The sequence below is a fragment of the Pollicipes pollicipes genome, unplaced genomic scaffold (genome assembly GCF_011947565.3).
Source record: "Pollicipes pollicipes isolate AB1234 unplaced genomic scaffold, Ppol_2.1 Scaffold_3447;HRSCAF=4054_pilon_pilon_pilon, whole genome shotgun sequence".
Taxonomy (NCBI): domain Eukaryota; kingdom Metazoa; phylum Arthropoda; class Thecostraca; order Pollicipedomorpha; family Pollicipedidae; genus Pollicipes; species Pollicipes pollicipes.
Window position 1 is genome coordinate 10,879,321 of NW_023596297.1, and position 13,578 is coordinate 10,892,898.

Sequence of the window (13,578 nt, forward strand, 5' to 3'; positions counted from 1 at the left end):
CGAAGGCATACCATCTTCGTCGTAATTGTCGTAGCCTTCGTCTTCCATCTCTTCCTCTCCCATCTCGACGCTGGTTTGACTTCCCACTCTATCGACACTGTGGGAACACAGCTTGCATTACTACACCACGACATTAAGCCGGCACCCTTGACAGACACGAGCGACGCCATGGGTAGAGGCCGCCAGAAGATTGGGAAAGTTCCACCTTAGATACCAATATCAGCTAATGTTTCTAAATGCTCCACGAACAGTAAAATATCAGCACGACGCCCTCACCACCGTCCGCTCCTGCCATTTAACCAGTTCCAAAGTTGTGCCCCGAGCCCGTCGTGCGGGCGGCCCACTGACCCCACATGGTTGAGCTCCGCCAGCTTCTGGGAGCCATACTGCGAGTGGTCCTGCTCCACGGCCGGTTCGTCCAGCCGGTCGCCGTCTTTCCGAGGGGAGCCGCTGCGCGACCGCGAGCGCGCCTTCTGCGGAACAGGCCACAGGTCACGACGTCTGTCGGCGACCGCAGCAGGCGCAGCTTCTAACGGCGCCGCTGAGGGCGGGCCCGGCAGGAGTGCGAAGCGTGGTGTTATAGAGGCGAACGCGGGAGCGGCCGTCTTCGCAACGCATCAGATGACGACCGCCGAGAGGTGCGTCATCTTACGCACTGGCGTCATCACACGGTGCGTCATCTCGTGCACCGGTGTCATCACACGGTGCGTCATCTCGTGCACCGGTGTCATCACACAGTGCGTCGTCTCGTGCGCTGCCGCCATCACAGGTGAGCAGTCACGCGCGCTGCCGCCATCACAGGTGAGCAGTCACGCGCGCTGGCGCCATCACACGGTGAGCGGTCACGCGCTGGCGCCATCACAGGTGAGCAGTCACGCGCGCTGGCGCCATCACACGGTGAGCGGTCACGCGCGCTGGCGCCATCACAGGTGAGCGGTCACGCGCGCTGGCGCCATCACAGGTGAGCAGTCACGCGCGCTGGCGCCATCACAGGTGAGCAGTCACGCGCGCTGGCGCCATCACAGGTGAGCAGTCACGCGCGCTGGCGCCATCACACGGTGCGTCTCCTCCCCGCCACGGTGCGTCACGCGATGGCATGCGGCGGCAGCCGGCTGTGAGCGAGCGCCCCGAACTGAAAGCCTGAACGGGTGCGGGGGCAGCATGCACCGGGCGGCACGAAAGGGGGTGACGGGCCACTTACAAACTCGTCTTGGTACTGATAGCCCTGCGAATCAACATCACCATCAGACCAGGACAGCCCACCGGCGGGCAGAAAGGCGCACACAGATGCAACAGCCCACGTGACGGGCCGTGCGGTGGCGCAAGGCGACTGCACGCGCTCTGCGCGCAGCGCGTTGGCGCAACGAGAGAGCTGTCGCGCTGTGCTGCACTTCGTGTGAGCGCCGCGCCGCGCGCTGCGCACTGTTCCCTTTCGTTGCTACGTTCCACGCGGCGAAACATCAGACGGAACCAGCCCACACACGCCTCACACTCGCAACAGCCGCGCGCCACAGCCGTAACCGGCCGGCGTCGCCTGAGCTGCCACAGCCCGGGCGGGCGCGCGGTCGGCGGCGCTCACCTCCTCCTCCTCCTCCTTCTCTATCGCCGTCAGAGACTCGGCGTCGGCCAGGTTGTCGACGGCGATGGCCAGGAAAACGTTGAGCAGAATATCTGCAGGCGTCGAGTTAAGGGGCATACGAGACAGCACTCGGCCACGGCCGACTGGGAGGCCGGCGCGGGACGCGTGGATGGCCGGCGAACGGTGGCGGCCCGTCCAACAGCTGCCACGCGCTGAGACGCGCGCCAGAGTCCGCGGACGGTTGGTGGTCAGAACATCTCACCATCCATCTACTGACTGTTCACGCCGCCAGTCCCAACCGGCGAGCTGATTTAGATGTGCTTCACACCACCGACCCATTCTGCCCATGGCCACAGAAAGGATACAGTTGCCGCAGATAAAGAGGATGATGAAGTACGAGCAAGCCAGGGCGCCGAAGCCACCCACGCCGCCGTAAGCCTCGATGCCATGGTACATCACCACGTCCAGTCCTCACCGGTCAGAATCTGAAAGCGGTGCACGGTAAGGCGCTTGAGCGCATCAGCCCCATGGAATCCCCCTGGTCCCGGCCGGACTGGTGAACAGTTGTGGACTAGGGGCACAAGGTTGTTATTCTCATGAAAGGAGATGCAAAGTTGGGAGCTCGGCAACGCATCACTGACGGAAGGTTTACTCCCGATGACAGCAAGCGACACTTTGTGCCCATTTCTAGAATATCGTGACCAAGCGCAATGGAGGGAAACACGCTCGATCTTACGTTACACATCCGCGAACAACAGTTTTATGCGTGTGGCATGTGTCAGTGAGTGTCCCAGCGTTATCCGTTCGCTAGCATTCACACCACGAACCAACATCAAACACAGAAAACAACAACACACAAAGCTCCCGAGAGCGGTCCACGCCGCCCGGGTGGTCGCCACGGACAAAAGTGCACACCACGCAAAGCTGCCTGCACCTGCCTGGACGGAGAGGCCCGAGTCAGGGGACCTTCAGCTAGCTGCCGCGCATGCACCGGCCGTCTAGACGCCGGAACCGGATCAAAACCGTCTTCACCACGTCCGCCGCCAGCGGCGGGACGCCCAGGCACCACATCAGGGCCAAGCACGGACAGCAAAAACAAGCAGGCAGGCAGTCGACGCCAACATGGCGGCGCCCGATGCGCGCCGCCATCTTTCTTCCGGTCCGAGCCGACCCCAGCCGTCGTCTCCGAATGTGGGCGACGAGGAGCGAGCTGTAACGCCGCGGGGACGTCCCGGCTGCCCCGACTCACCTTCCCGGCCGCAGTCGCGAACGAAACAAAAGACGGAGGGCGCGGCGGAGCGGCCGCCGGGCAGCATGCACCACCAGTTAGTTGGAACTAAACACGCCGAGTACCGCACCTAACATCCAGACGACGACCGGCCCGGGCCGGCCTCAGCGCGGCGCGCGGCGACTCGGCGCGGGCTGCTCCAGCCGACCCGTCGACATTGCCCTCCCGCGGCGAATGGTTCGATGCGCGTCACTTTTAGCACGTTTTCTCTCTTATGGGCCGCAATACACAAACGAACAACTATAAAATAGTGTCACTGGAGGACTAGAAGTTGTGACGCACAAATTTCCGCGCAAGTATTAACTACCAACAGACGCCGCGCAATGTCGTAAAGGTTCGCGCTCCGCCGACTCTTCGAGTCACGGTCAGACAGCATGATCGGCAGCCCGCGGCGCCGAGTCCGCCACAGCAGTCGGCAGGCCCGGGCCCAGTCCGGCCAGCCCCATACCTGGAACACGGTCAACAAACTCTGCACAAAAGTATCGAAGTTGCTGCGCGGCTTGGCCGTCGTCGAGTCAAAATTAAACTTGCCGCCGAAAACTTGCATACCGAGCAGGGCGAAGATGACGATAAAGAGGAAGAGGAGCAGGAGCAGGGAGGCGATCGACTGGATTGAGTTGAGGAGCGAGGCCACCAGGTTGGAGAGCGATCTCCAGTACCTGAAACACGGGGGCAGACGTGCGTCAGGCGGCGCCGGCCGCCGCCGCCGGACTCACCGTGCAGCCACCGGCTCTGCCCCGGGCCGGCGGCGCGGCGCGCGGCCGCCCGACCCGCGCGCGTAGGCAAGCATGCAGAGCGCTAACACAGGGCGAAGCGGATCCCGAGCGGGACAGGCACGCCCGACGGACAGAGCGGGCGGCGAGAACGGCCACGAGCCAGCCGCAGCAGCGACGCTAGCCGAGCTGGAGGGGGCAGGACCCAGGCGGACAAATGGGGACAGGCACCGGCGTGTCCGAGAACGGATATGAGACTTCGGAGGGAGAGGGAGCGTGACTGAGAACGGCATATGAACGCAGAGAAAGCCGGAGAGGCAGCAGAAAAACAGTTAGATATACAGATAAACAGGAGATGCTCAGGATGCACGGACGGCGGCGAGGTGGCAAAAACGGAAGAAAATAGTAAGGTATGCAGATCAACGGGGAACTAGGATAAACAGGCGGTGGGGACGTGAAAGAATAAGTGCTGTGCAGTGCCGCCGAAAGCCAGGCGCCACAAGCCGCTGCAGCTGTCCACCAGCGGCTGGCGGCGACAGCGGCACCCGCCGGTGCCATCCATGGCCGTTCGCAGCGCACAGCCGGCGCGCCACCCGCTGCCGCCGAGCCGCAGCGGCACCCTCCGGAGCAGCCTGCTGCAACCCCGAGCCGACCCGCGCGCAGGGCCAGCGTGCGTCAGAGGTGTGTCACAGGTGTGTGTGTCGCTGCACAAAGGTGGCTGTGCACCGGCCTGAGCGCCGCACAGACGTGTATATGTACCTGGAATACCGTCATGATCGACTGCCAAAATGTGTCGAAGTTACTTCGGAGTCCGCTCAGTTTTCCTCCGAATATCTGCATCCCGAGAAGGGAGAAGATGAATATGAAGAGAAAGAGGAGGAACAGTAAGGATATGATGGACTGGATGGAGTTGACCAGGGCCCTGATCAGGTTCCCCATGTTCCGCCAATATCTGCAAAAGAAAAACTAAAAATGAACCGGCAAGCACACAGACGGTACACCAGCTGTTGTTAGCATAGCGAAACCAGAAAACGAAAGAAAACTCTCAGCAACAAAAAATACGGACAGTTATAACTGATCAAAATGTAACGAAATACATGTAGAGGATCATGAAGACACTGCATGCTGGTTAAGCACCGTCTGAGGAAGCTGGCGTCTACTGCAGGCGTGCACATTACACTAGCAAATGACCATACAGTCGACTATGTAACTGACGAACTTCGATAGACCTTTGCAGAGCTACGTACGTCCATTTACGAGAAGGTTACACCAGAACACACCACAAACAGCTCAACAGCTCAGCTCCTCTATACAGTCCTGGCAGCGCTCCAAATGTCAAGGACCTCGTCCACCCACACACGCCCGACAACGCCGATTACCCTCCCCCCGGCCTGTACGACGACACACGCCGCTCCAGCCGGGCTCCACGCGCCCCGCCCGCTCCCTGAGCACGTGACCATGTGCGCGCGCGGCGCGTCGCAATCAATCTCGGCGGCTGGGATTTCCCCACCGAGCGGCGGCGGGGCGCGCGCGGCCCTCTCCAGAGGAATAAAGCCCAACACTGCGCCGCGTCTTCCGCGTACGGCGGCCTTTAACGGCAGCCGAGGCGGCGGCGCCCGGCGTGCCGGCCTCAATCTGCAATCAGCCTGGCCGGCTTACCGAGGCCGCAAATTTCCGGCCCGGCCGCCACCTGACAGGCGACCTCTGGTGGCGCCGGCGGCGGACAGAGGTCAGCTGCAGCCGGGCCGGGGCCGGGGCCAGACTGGCTGGAGCCCGGCTGGAGCCGGACGGCAGCCCGGCCGGGGACGGCGCCGGGCTGGAGGCGGACGCCGCTCGAGACGCTGCCGCCGGCGCCGAGAAGGGAGGGGCGAGACAGCGCCAACGCAGCAAAGGCCCACTCTCCACGACGCCTTTCCGGCCGTCGCTCGCTACAAGTTACACTGAAGCGCTGCACTGCCCCAAGTGACAGAATGTTCTGTTTCTTTCTTTGGGAGAGGGGGGGGGGGCTTCAGCTGTTGTTAACAAAATCTTTCGTTTGGGGTGGATTCAGGTCAATGTCCTTTTGTGCCCCGGCGGCCGATGACACAAGTGAGCGGCTCTTTGGGTGCCCCGACCCGCGCGCCCGGACGTCTTCCGTGACCTCCAAGCGCATCAGACTGACCTGGTGACCTTGAACACGCGCAAGAGGCGGACGCAGCGGAGCACGGACACGCCCAGAGGTGGCATGACGCCAGTCTTTGTCAGCAGCACCTCCATGATGCTGCTGATCACCACGAAACAGTCGAAGCGGTTGAACAGCGACACGAAATAGCTCTGCAACAGGAAACCGCAGACGTCCGTCAAATTATCAGACTAATGCGTGATGTATCAACCGATTCCATATTTGCATTTCCGTAACTGGAATCGCTGTTGCATTCTTATTTCGGAATTTCTCTTCAGACGCAACGATAATGAAAGACGTGTCTTCCACTTACCTGGAATCCGAGAGCGTACATTTTGATGAGCATCTCAATTGTAAAAAGCACGATGAAAAACAGGTTGGTTATCTCTGAAAAGACAGACACAAAAATTAGGGCCAGGAATCGCTGGGGCCGGGCCTAACAAGTGCTTGACGAAATGTTTGCCTCAGGACAAGAAGCCAGCGGATGTCACGATAGCCCAGAACACATATTTGTACATAGCGCAGAAAGTGGTAACTGGCCATGAGCGACAGACTGGCCCTGGATGGTGCAAAAACAACACGAGGCACCACCTGCTTACATGACCGTGCATCGCAGACGAAATTCACACCCACCCACCCAGTCGCACACTCGTACCGCCCCCCCTTCACACCCACATACACATACACATACACATGCACATGCACATACACATACACACACACACACACACACACACACACACACACACACACACACACACACACACACACACACACACACACACACCAAACGTTGATCCACCATGGCAGTCGCCAACCGTTTCCCAATGGTTATGATGCGCCGTCTGTGGGAGCACGTACACTCACCCTCCCCCCCCCCCCCCCCCACCTCTCACTCACCCCCCCCCCCCAACTGGCTGTTACGGCAGCACGTGTCACTCACATCCGGCCGTTACGCCCGACAGCGACCTGCCGCACCGCACCGGCGCACGACATGCGACCCTGCCATCGGCCGCAACCGGCATGTCCGGTATTCCTAACGTGATTGGCGAAGTACATGATCGCTTTCCTTCGCCAACAGCGCGCCACGCGGGGAGCTCAGTCCGCCGGACTGTGACGAGTCTCAGGACGGCAGCGTCAATCTATTTGATGGCCGTTACGTAAGCAGTCGTGCTGACTCGGCCAGGCGTGTATCCGTCCAACGACAGCTTTCGGTGTAGCTGTGGTACAGCTGGAGCTAGCCACATGCATCTTTGCACCTTGCGTCACATCAGATGCGATTCTTGGGCGGAGGTCACGTAACGCCTACGACGTACGGCGTTTTTTTGCGCTACGGCATGTCGAACATTACGTGAGGTTCTACCTTACGTGGTTTTAGGTAGTACTGGGTAGAAGTATGCGCTTTAGGGTGAATGTATCTTGGTTTAGTTGAACGTATCATCATATCGCAAACAAGTTAAACATATGGTCTAAAGGTGTACACAATTCAGCGTTAGGGCCCATTTGTGTGCATGCTAACAACCAAGTGGAAAACAAGTTGATTGCCTTACGTCACCTTAGCGCAATGCGCGGATGGCCTGCGTCAATGACGCTGAGAATATCGAGGAGTGTCTACTCGGAAATGAATCATTTCTCTAGTTCTATCCAGCCCTGAGATGGCCCGGGTGCAGCCTGCCCAGCATCCGACTTCAGCTGGCACCGAGACCCGTCAGTGCGGTGGCTAACGCCTCACCAGGCACACACAGACAGGCCGCAAACGCCAGCACAGACGCAGACCCTGGTCCCACGCCGCCGTCAGCCCCGGTCCCACTGCGACGGCCACCACCAGGCCCGGTCCCACCCGAGTCCCAGCACGCTATCACCACGGACTGGGGACGCATGGCCGCCGTTCGCCGGGCCGTGTGACACACATACACCGGTGCGTGCACACCAACACACACGCACACTCCAGATTCTCTCCACACCCGACAAGGAGCGACAGCGGGTGCCGCACCGACCCGAGCCCGGCCGCGGTGCAGCGCGGTCCCGTGCCCACCAACCCTGGGACTCGCGTCTGGGTCGGCAGCGGGCCCAGACGCGACCCAGGGTCCCGCGCCACCCCGCGGACAGTCCCCGGCAAGCGGCAGCCCCGAGCACACACTAACCCTGGAACTTGTCCAGCCACTTGGGCTGATTGTAGTGTTCGGTGGCCAGCACGCCCGTGTTCAGGAACACCAGCAGAATGATGAGCCAGTAGAAGGACTGCGACTTGACGGCCGTGCGGAAGGACCGCTTCATCCGGCGGTTCCACCTGACGCGAGGGCGGCGACAGGTCACGGTCACGGTCACGGTCACGGTCACGGTCACGGTCACGGTCACGGTCACGGCCACGGTCGGACGGCGCCGGTCACGACGGAGGTCGGGCGTCACCGTACGGACCGCAGGCCGTGTTACAGATCACGGGTGCCGCGAGACAGGATGCTACACTACAGGCATGGGCTCACGGTGGACAGCACGTGTTACCAGTCGGGAATCCCGGCGTAAAACCCGAGTTACGGATCGGGGCCACAGCACGGATCGCGGGTTACGCTACGGGCCAGGAGCCACCGTCACGACTTGCGTGTAGGCGCGGCGCTACGACAACCATAACGAATCACTGTACAGGCCTCGCGCAAAGGAATAAACCAAGACGTCACGCTGCCGGCCAGGCGTCGAGGAATATCAGGAGATACAGTACAAATCAGGAACATGGCCGATCTTGGGAGCTGCACCAGAAATCAGCCGCCACCGTAAGTGCCAATCCCGGAGCTACGTTACAGGTCACGAGCTAGACCACCGAGCGGCCAGCCGCCCCGCCCGGGCCGACCTGACGAGACAAGAGCCACAGCGAGGCTCGGCTGGCGGCTGACGACCGGCGCGGTCGGCGGGCCCCGCGCCCCGCCGGTGCCTCCAGCCAGTCACGCTCGCCACTCACTTCTCAAAGCCCTTGCGCTTCTTGGCCCAGCAGGAGAGCTGCCGGCTGTCGACGGGGTCGCCGTCCTCCGCCTGCGGGTCGTCCTCCTCCACATTGTCGTCTGGCGGACACCGGCGGACCCCACGGGGTCAGGTCAGAGGACCACCCTCGGCGCCGGGTCAGCACACCCACGCACAGGACGGTCGGGTCTACACCGCAGCTGCTCACTCTGACTCCGTATCGCACACAGGCGGTTAGTGCCGCTCCCGATCGGCGGCCTCGGCGGGGCAGCGTGACACGGCCGCGCGGCTCGGCGTCGCGCGCCCGACAATCTGCTCACGCGCCAGCGCGGTGCACTCACGCAGCTTGGTCTCATCGCCCTGCGCCTCGTCTTCCGGCTCGAGGTACTCGGCCTGCGTGATCCAGTCCAGGTAGCCGCGCAGGTCCTCCTCCAGCTGCTGCTTCTCGCGCAGCTTCTGGAAGTCTCCGCGCGCCTTGGCCTTCTCGCGCTCCTTGGAGAACTCTCTGCCGGCGCCCGGACCGGTCAGCCGGGATGGCGGCGGCGCGCCGCGGGGCGCCAGGAGGACCGACACTGGCAGGCGGCGGCCGCTGAGGGCGGCCCCACCGCTCCTTCAAGACCAACTGCGAGCGTTACGCGTCGCCGACTCGGGCGGCATTCCGACTCTCGCGAACAGCGCGGGGTGCGGATAACATGAGTGACGGCGAGTAGCGCGCCGACAGTGCCGACACATGACTCAGTACTAGGGCAAGGCGTGATCAAACGGTTCGCAAAATACCTACAGCAGACCTCCCAAACGACATACGGACAAAGCAGCGTTTGTGCGGGTCAAGGGTGGTCTAACGGCGGGTCAAAATGCAGGGGCGGGCACAAGGCATGCTCGTGTGAAACCAACTGAACCATGCGATCCGGGCCTGGGTGGTTACGTACCACCTATGCTACCAGTCTACCAGCACAACCACACCGGCCGACCAGACAGGTCAACCAAAACGTCCCGCAAACAAAAACCGAACACCCACTAAACTTACGAATGGCTGTCCTGACAGCAAAAATGCAATAATGTTAACGGCGAACTGACTACAAAATGAGCACCCAAGACCATTCCGTAAATACGGCGCACTGGCAATTTCGTTTCCGTCGTCACCAGCAATCAACAAATCGCCACCTTTTAATGATGCATCGCAGGAAACGTCGAAAGTGCCAAAAGGTGCAGCAACGTTGCCAGCGAACATTTCAAAAGGTGCCAGTGACCACCCAAGTCAGCGCACTTGAAAAGGACCACCGATTTCCCAGCCGTGCCACAAAGCGTAGCGGGCGAGACGAAACGAACGAGCCAGTTTCAACGAGTTTGAGCTGCCTGTTAATCCGATCTCAAAACATCACTACAGTGACGAAACAAAACGGCGGCACCGCAGCGCGGCCCGTCGGTGACAGTTGTGGCGGCCGGCGCGCGCGCGGGCGCGTGGCACGTGCGGCACGTGCACGTGCACGTCCGCAGCGCGTGCGGCGTGACAGTGACAGAGACAGCGTCTCGGCCGGGGCCGCTGAACTCACCCGCTCAACACGCCCAGAATAAGGTTCATTACAAAGAACGCGCCGACGATCATCATTGATATGAAATAGATCCACGGCCACGACTGTCCGGAAGCGTCCTGAATCTGGGGTGCGGGAGAAACAAAACGTCAGCGATGGCCGGCGACGCCGGAGCACCGCCGGCCGGCCACACCATGCAGGGCACGCCATCCAGAGAGTGGCCTCGTCTCGAGCTGTCGTGTGGAGTGGGTGACACATGCGGCCTACAATGTGGGCGCGAGCCGGCCGACCGGCCGGCCGGGCGGCCGCCGTCGCCGCCGCCGGCAGGCGCCGCCCGTGTCCCGCACACACGCCCACCACCGGCACCGGCACCGGCGCCGGCCGACCTGCGCCGGCCGGCGGCACCCGACAACGGCACATCAGGAGGCGGGCGGGCAGAGGCAGGATCGGGGGCGTGCCGGCGCCGCCGACCGAGGACGGGCCACCCTCCCGGGCTGAGCGTGACTCAAGGGACTGCGAGCTGGCTTCTCCTCCTCCCCCTTTCCCTTCACCCTTGAGACTGGCCGCACTCCTGTCCTTTGGGTCAAGCGGGACAGATAGAACGGGGAGGCTGGCTCTCCCGCTCTCTGGGACTGGGCGTATCCATCCGCTTTGAGACCCTGCCTGACCAATGAGACGGGGAGATCGACCCCCGACTCTGAGTGAACTCCACCCCCCTTCCGAGTCCAAGCGCGAGCCCTGCACTCCCGGGGCATGGAGTGGGAGGGGATGGGGAGTGCGGGCGCCCAGCAGGCGGGTCGCCCCAGCCCGCGAGTCGGCGCTTCTTCCGCACCTTTACTGGAGTCGCTGACCACCCCACTCAACTCCGCAGGACGATGCAGCCGGCGGCCGCCAGCCCTGCCCGACGCCCGTCACCACAAGAGGGCGCCGCGCGCCGCGCGCCGACCCTCCCCAGCACACACCCGCCACGGGGTACACAGAAAGCCAGCTTGGGGGCGCGGGTGCGGCAGGGACGGCTGGAAGCGGAGGTGCACCTCAAAATGAACACCACACGCGCACACGGGTAGGCGCGGGCGCCGCGCCGGGCCCCGCACACGCCGCGCCGAACTTACCCGCTTAGCACACCAAGGACGAGGTTAAGCACAAAGAAGGAGCCCAGGATGATGAGGGTCAAGAAATAGATCCACGGCCAGCTGCTGCCGAGCGCGTCATTCATCTAAAGCGGACGAGGCAGAGACAGTGTTACAGAGGCGGCGGTCGGCGGCGGCCGGGCCGGGCGGCGCACCCTCGCCGGGCCGGCGCTCCGTCAGCCGACCCCGGCGGGTCGCATACCCCGCCCGTGACTCGGGCCCCGGGGCATCCCACGCCAGGTCCGGACTCTGACCCTCCTCAGCTGACTCAGCCCCGCCCCCGCTGTGACGTGAACAGCTGAGCGCCACGCACTCCGCACGGTCTCGTGTCTGGGGACGCTGGCCGGGCGTCGCGGCCGGCGCGGGGGGCGAGGGTGGCGGGGGCGGGGCGGGGGGAGGGCGAGTCGCCGGATGGGGGTGAGCCGCTCGGCCCGCCGCCGTCGGCCCGGCGTCCGGCCTCCCGGCCCATCCCGTCACCCGTCGCAACAAACGCCGCTACGCCCGCCGCCAGTCCCCTGTCAACGCGGCGTTAGCGGGGCCAGCCAGGCTCCAGCGGCGCACGACTGGCCGGCCAGGGACGCTGGGCAGCAGCGGGGCTGAGAGCGAGCTAGTGTTTACATGGTGCATATAGTGTCACAGCCGGTCAGCCTCACAGCCTCCAGCACGGTCAGACAGGACACTTCGGTCGGAGTCGTGATAAAAACAACGCACGCTTTCGTATTCAGACGAATTTGTCATCCATGCTCGGCAAAACACGGTACATGATTGAGCGACGAAGGCAATATCGCACGCATCACAACATAACAAGTCACGAGACGGCTCGAACTGCACGGTTGGAATGCCAACGGCTCAAATACTGACCAGCAAGCCTGGCAGACTGACCAGCAACCCTGGCCTGCGGCGCCGCCCGAACTGCGCGTCTGTACGTTAGTCGCGACAGCGCTCACTTCCGTGCCGGGGCCTGCGAGGCAGGCGGCGGCCGGGCCGCCACTCACGTAATACATGACGTCCGTCCAGCCCTCCATGGTGATGCACTGGAACACGGTCAGCATGGCCAGGCCGAAGTTGTCGAAGTTGGTGATGCCGAAGTTGGGGCCGACCCAACCGTCCCGACACTCGTACAACGCAGGACAATGGTAGCCGCTGCTGTCGGTCATGGCGCACGGCGGCGGCGTCTCCATCATTTCACCTGCGGCCGGACGGCGCGGTCACAGACGGGTCGCGGGTCGCTTCCCTTGCGCGCTGTCCCGCCGGGCCGCGTAGGCTGCCGCCGGTGGTGGCGAGCAGGCCTATTTCAGCGCTCTGGGCCCGAAGGCTCGCATCACACAGCGCCGCGGCCCGACGCCGAGCGCCGGCAGACGCGACCACCGGGTCCGGATTCTCTCGCGCGGCGCGCGTGGGTTGTACCGACCGACCCGGCCGCGTGCTCGTGCCCGGGACAGAAATACCCGTGCCCGAAGCCGGCCGGTCAATTTCCATCGGCATCCAGCCGCGCCCGAGCACGACAGCGCGGCGCCGACTGAGAGCGACGCTGCAGCTACTGCGCGCTACGGCCGACGTTCTGGGAACGTGGGCCGTCCGGGCCGGCGGCCGGACGCGGCGACGGCGCCGCCGCGCTCCGGCGTCACAGCGCCAGCCGCCGCGCCGTCGGCCGGCCGCCGCAGCGTCGACCGGCTCCCTCGGGAGGCTGCGACGAGCCCGACGCCGTACGGTGCGCGGCAATAGCCGCCACAGCGCCTGTGAGGACGCCATTCGGCGGCCTGTGAGGACGCCATTCGGCGACCTGGAGGACGCATTCGCGCGGCCGAGGACGACATTCGGGGCCTGTGGGACGACATTCGGCGGCCTGTGAGACGACATTCGGCGGCCTGTGAGGACGCCATTCGGCGCCTGGAGGACGACATTCGGCGGCCTGTGAGGACGCCATTCGGCGGCCTGTGAGGACGACATTCGCGACCTGTGAGGACGACATTCGGCGGCCTGTGAGACGACATTCGGCGGCCTGTGAGGACGACATTCGGCGGCCTGTGAGGACGACATTCGGCGCCTGTGAGGACGACATTCGGCGGCCTGTGAGGACGACATTCGGCGGCCTGCGAGGACGCCATTCGGCGCCTGTTAGGACGACATTCGGCGGCCTGCGAGGACGACATTCGGCGGCCTGTGAGGACGACATTCGGCGGCCTGTGAGGACGACATTCGGGCCTGTGAGGACGACATTCG

General features: G+C 63.3%; 1 protein-coding gene across 1 annotated transcript; it reads right to left on the bottom strand.

Moving 5' to 3' along the window:
* Positions 1-11: 11 nt before the first annotated feature.
* Positions 12-12,625, bottom strand: LOC119091704 (muscle calcium channel subunit alpha-1-like; the record flags this gene model as incomplete). Its single annotated transcript, XM_037214534.1, is given in 13 exon segments — positions 12-97; positions 349-473; positions 1,580-1,671; positions 1,945-2,043; positions 2,046-2,064; positions 3,316-3,526; positions 5,742-5,893; positions 6,055-6,128; positions 7,886-8,031; positions 8,695-8,794; positions 9,035-9,198; positions 11,338-11,441; positions 12,351-12,625. Coding segments are annotated over 13 exon segments (1,561 nt in total), but the record flags the coding sequence as incomplete, so codon positions are not given.
* Between the last annotated feature and the right edge of the window lie 953 nt (positions 12,626-13,578).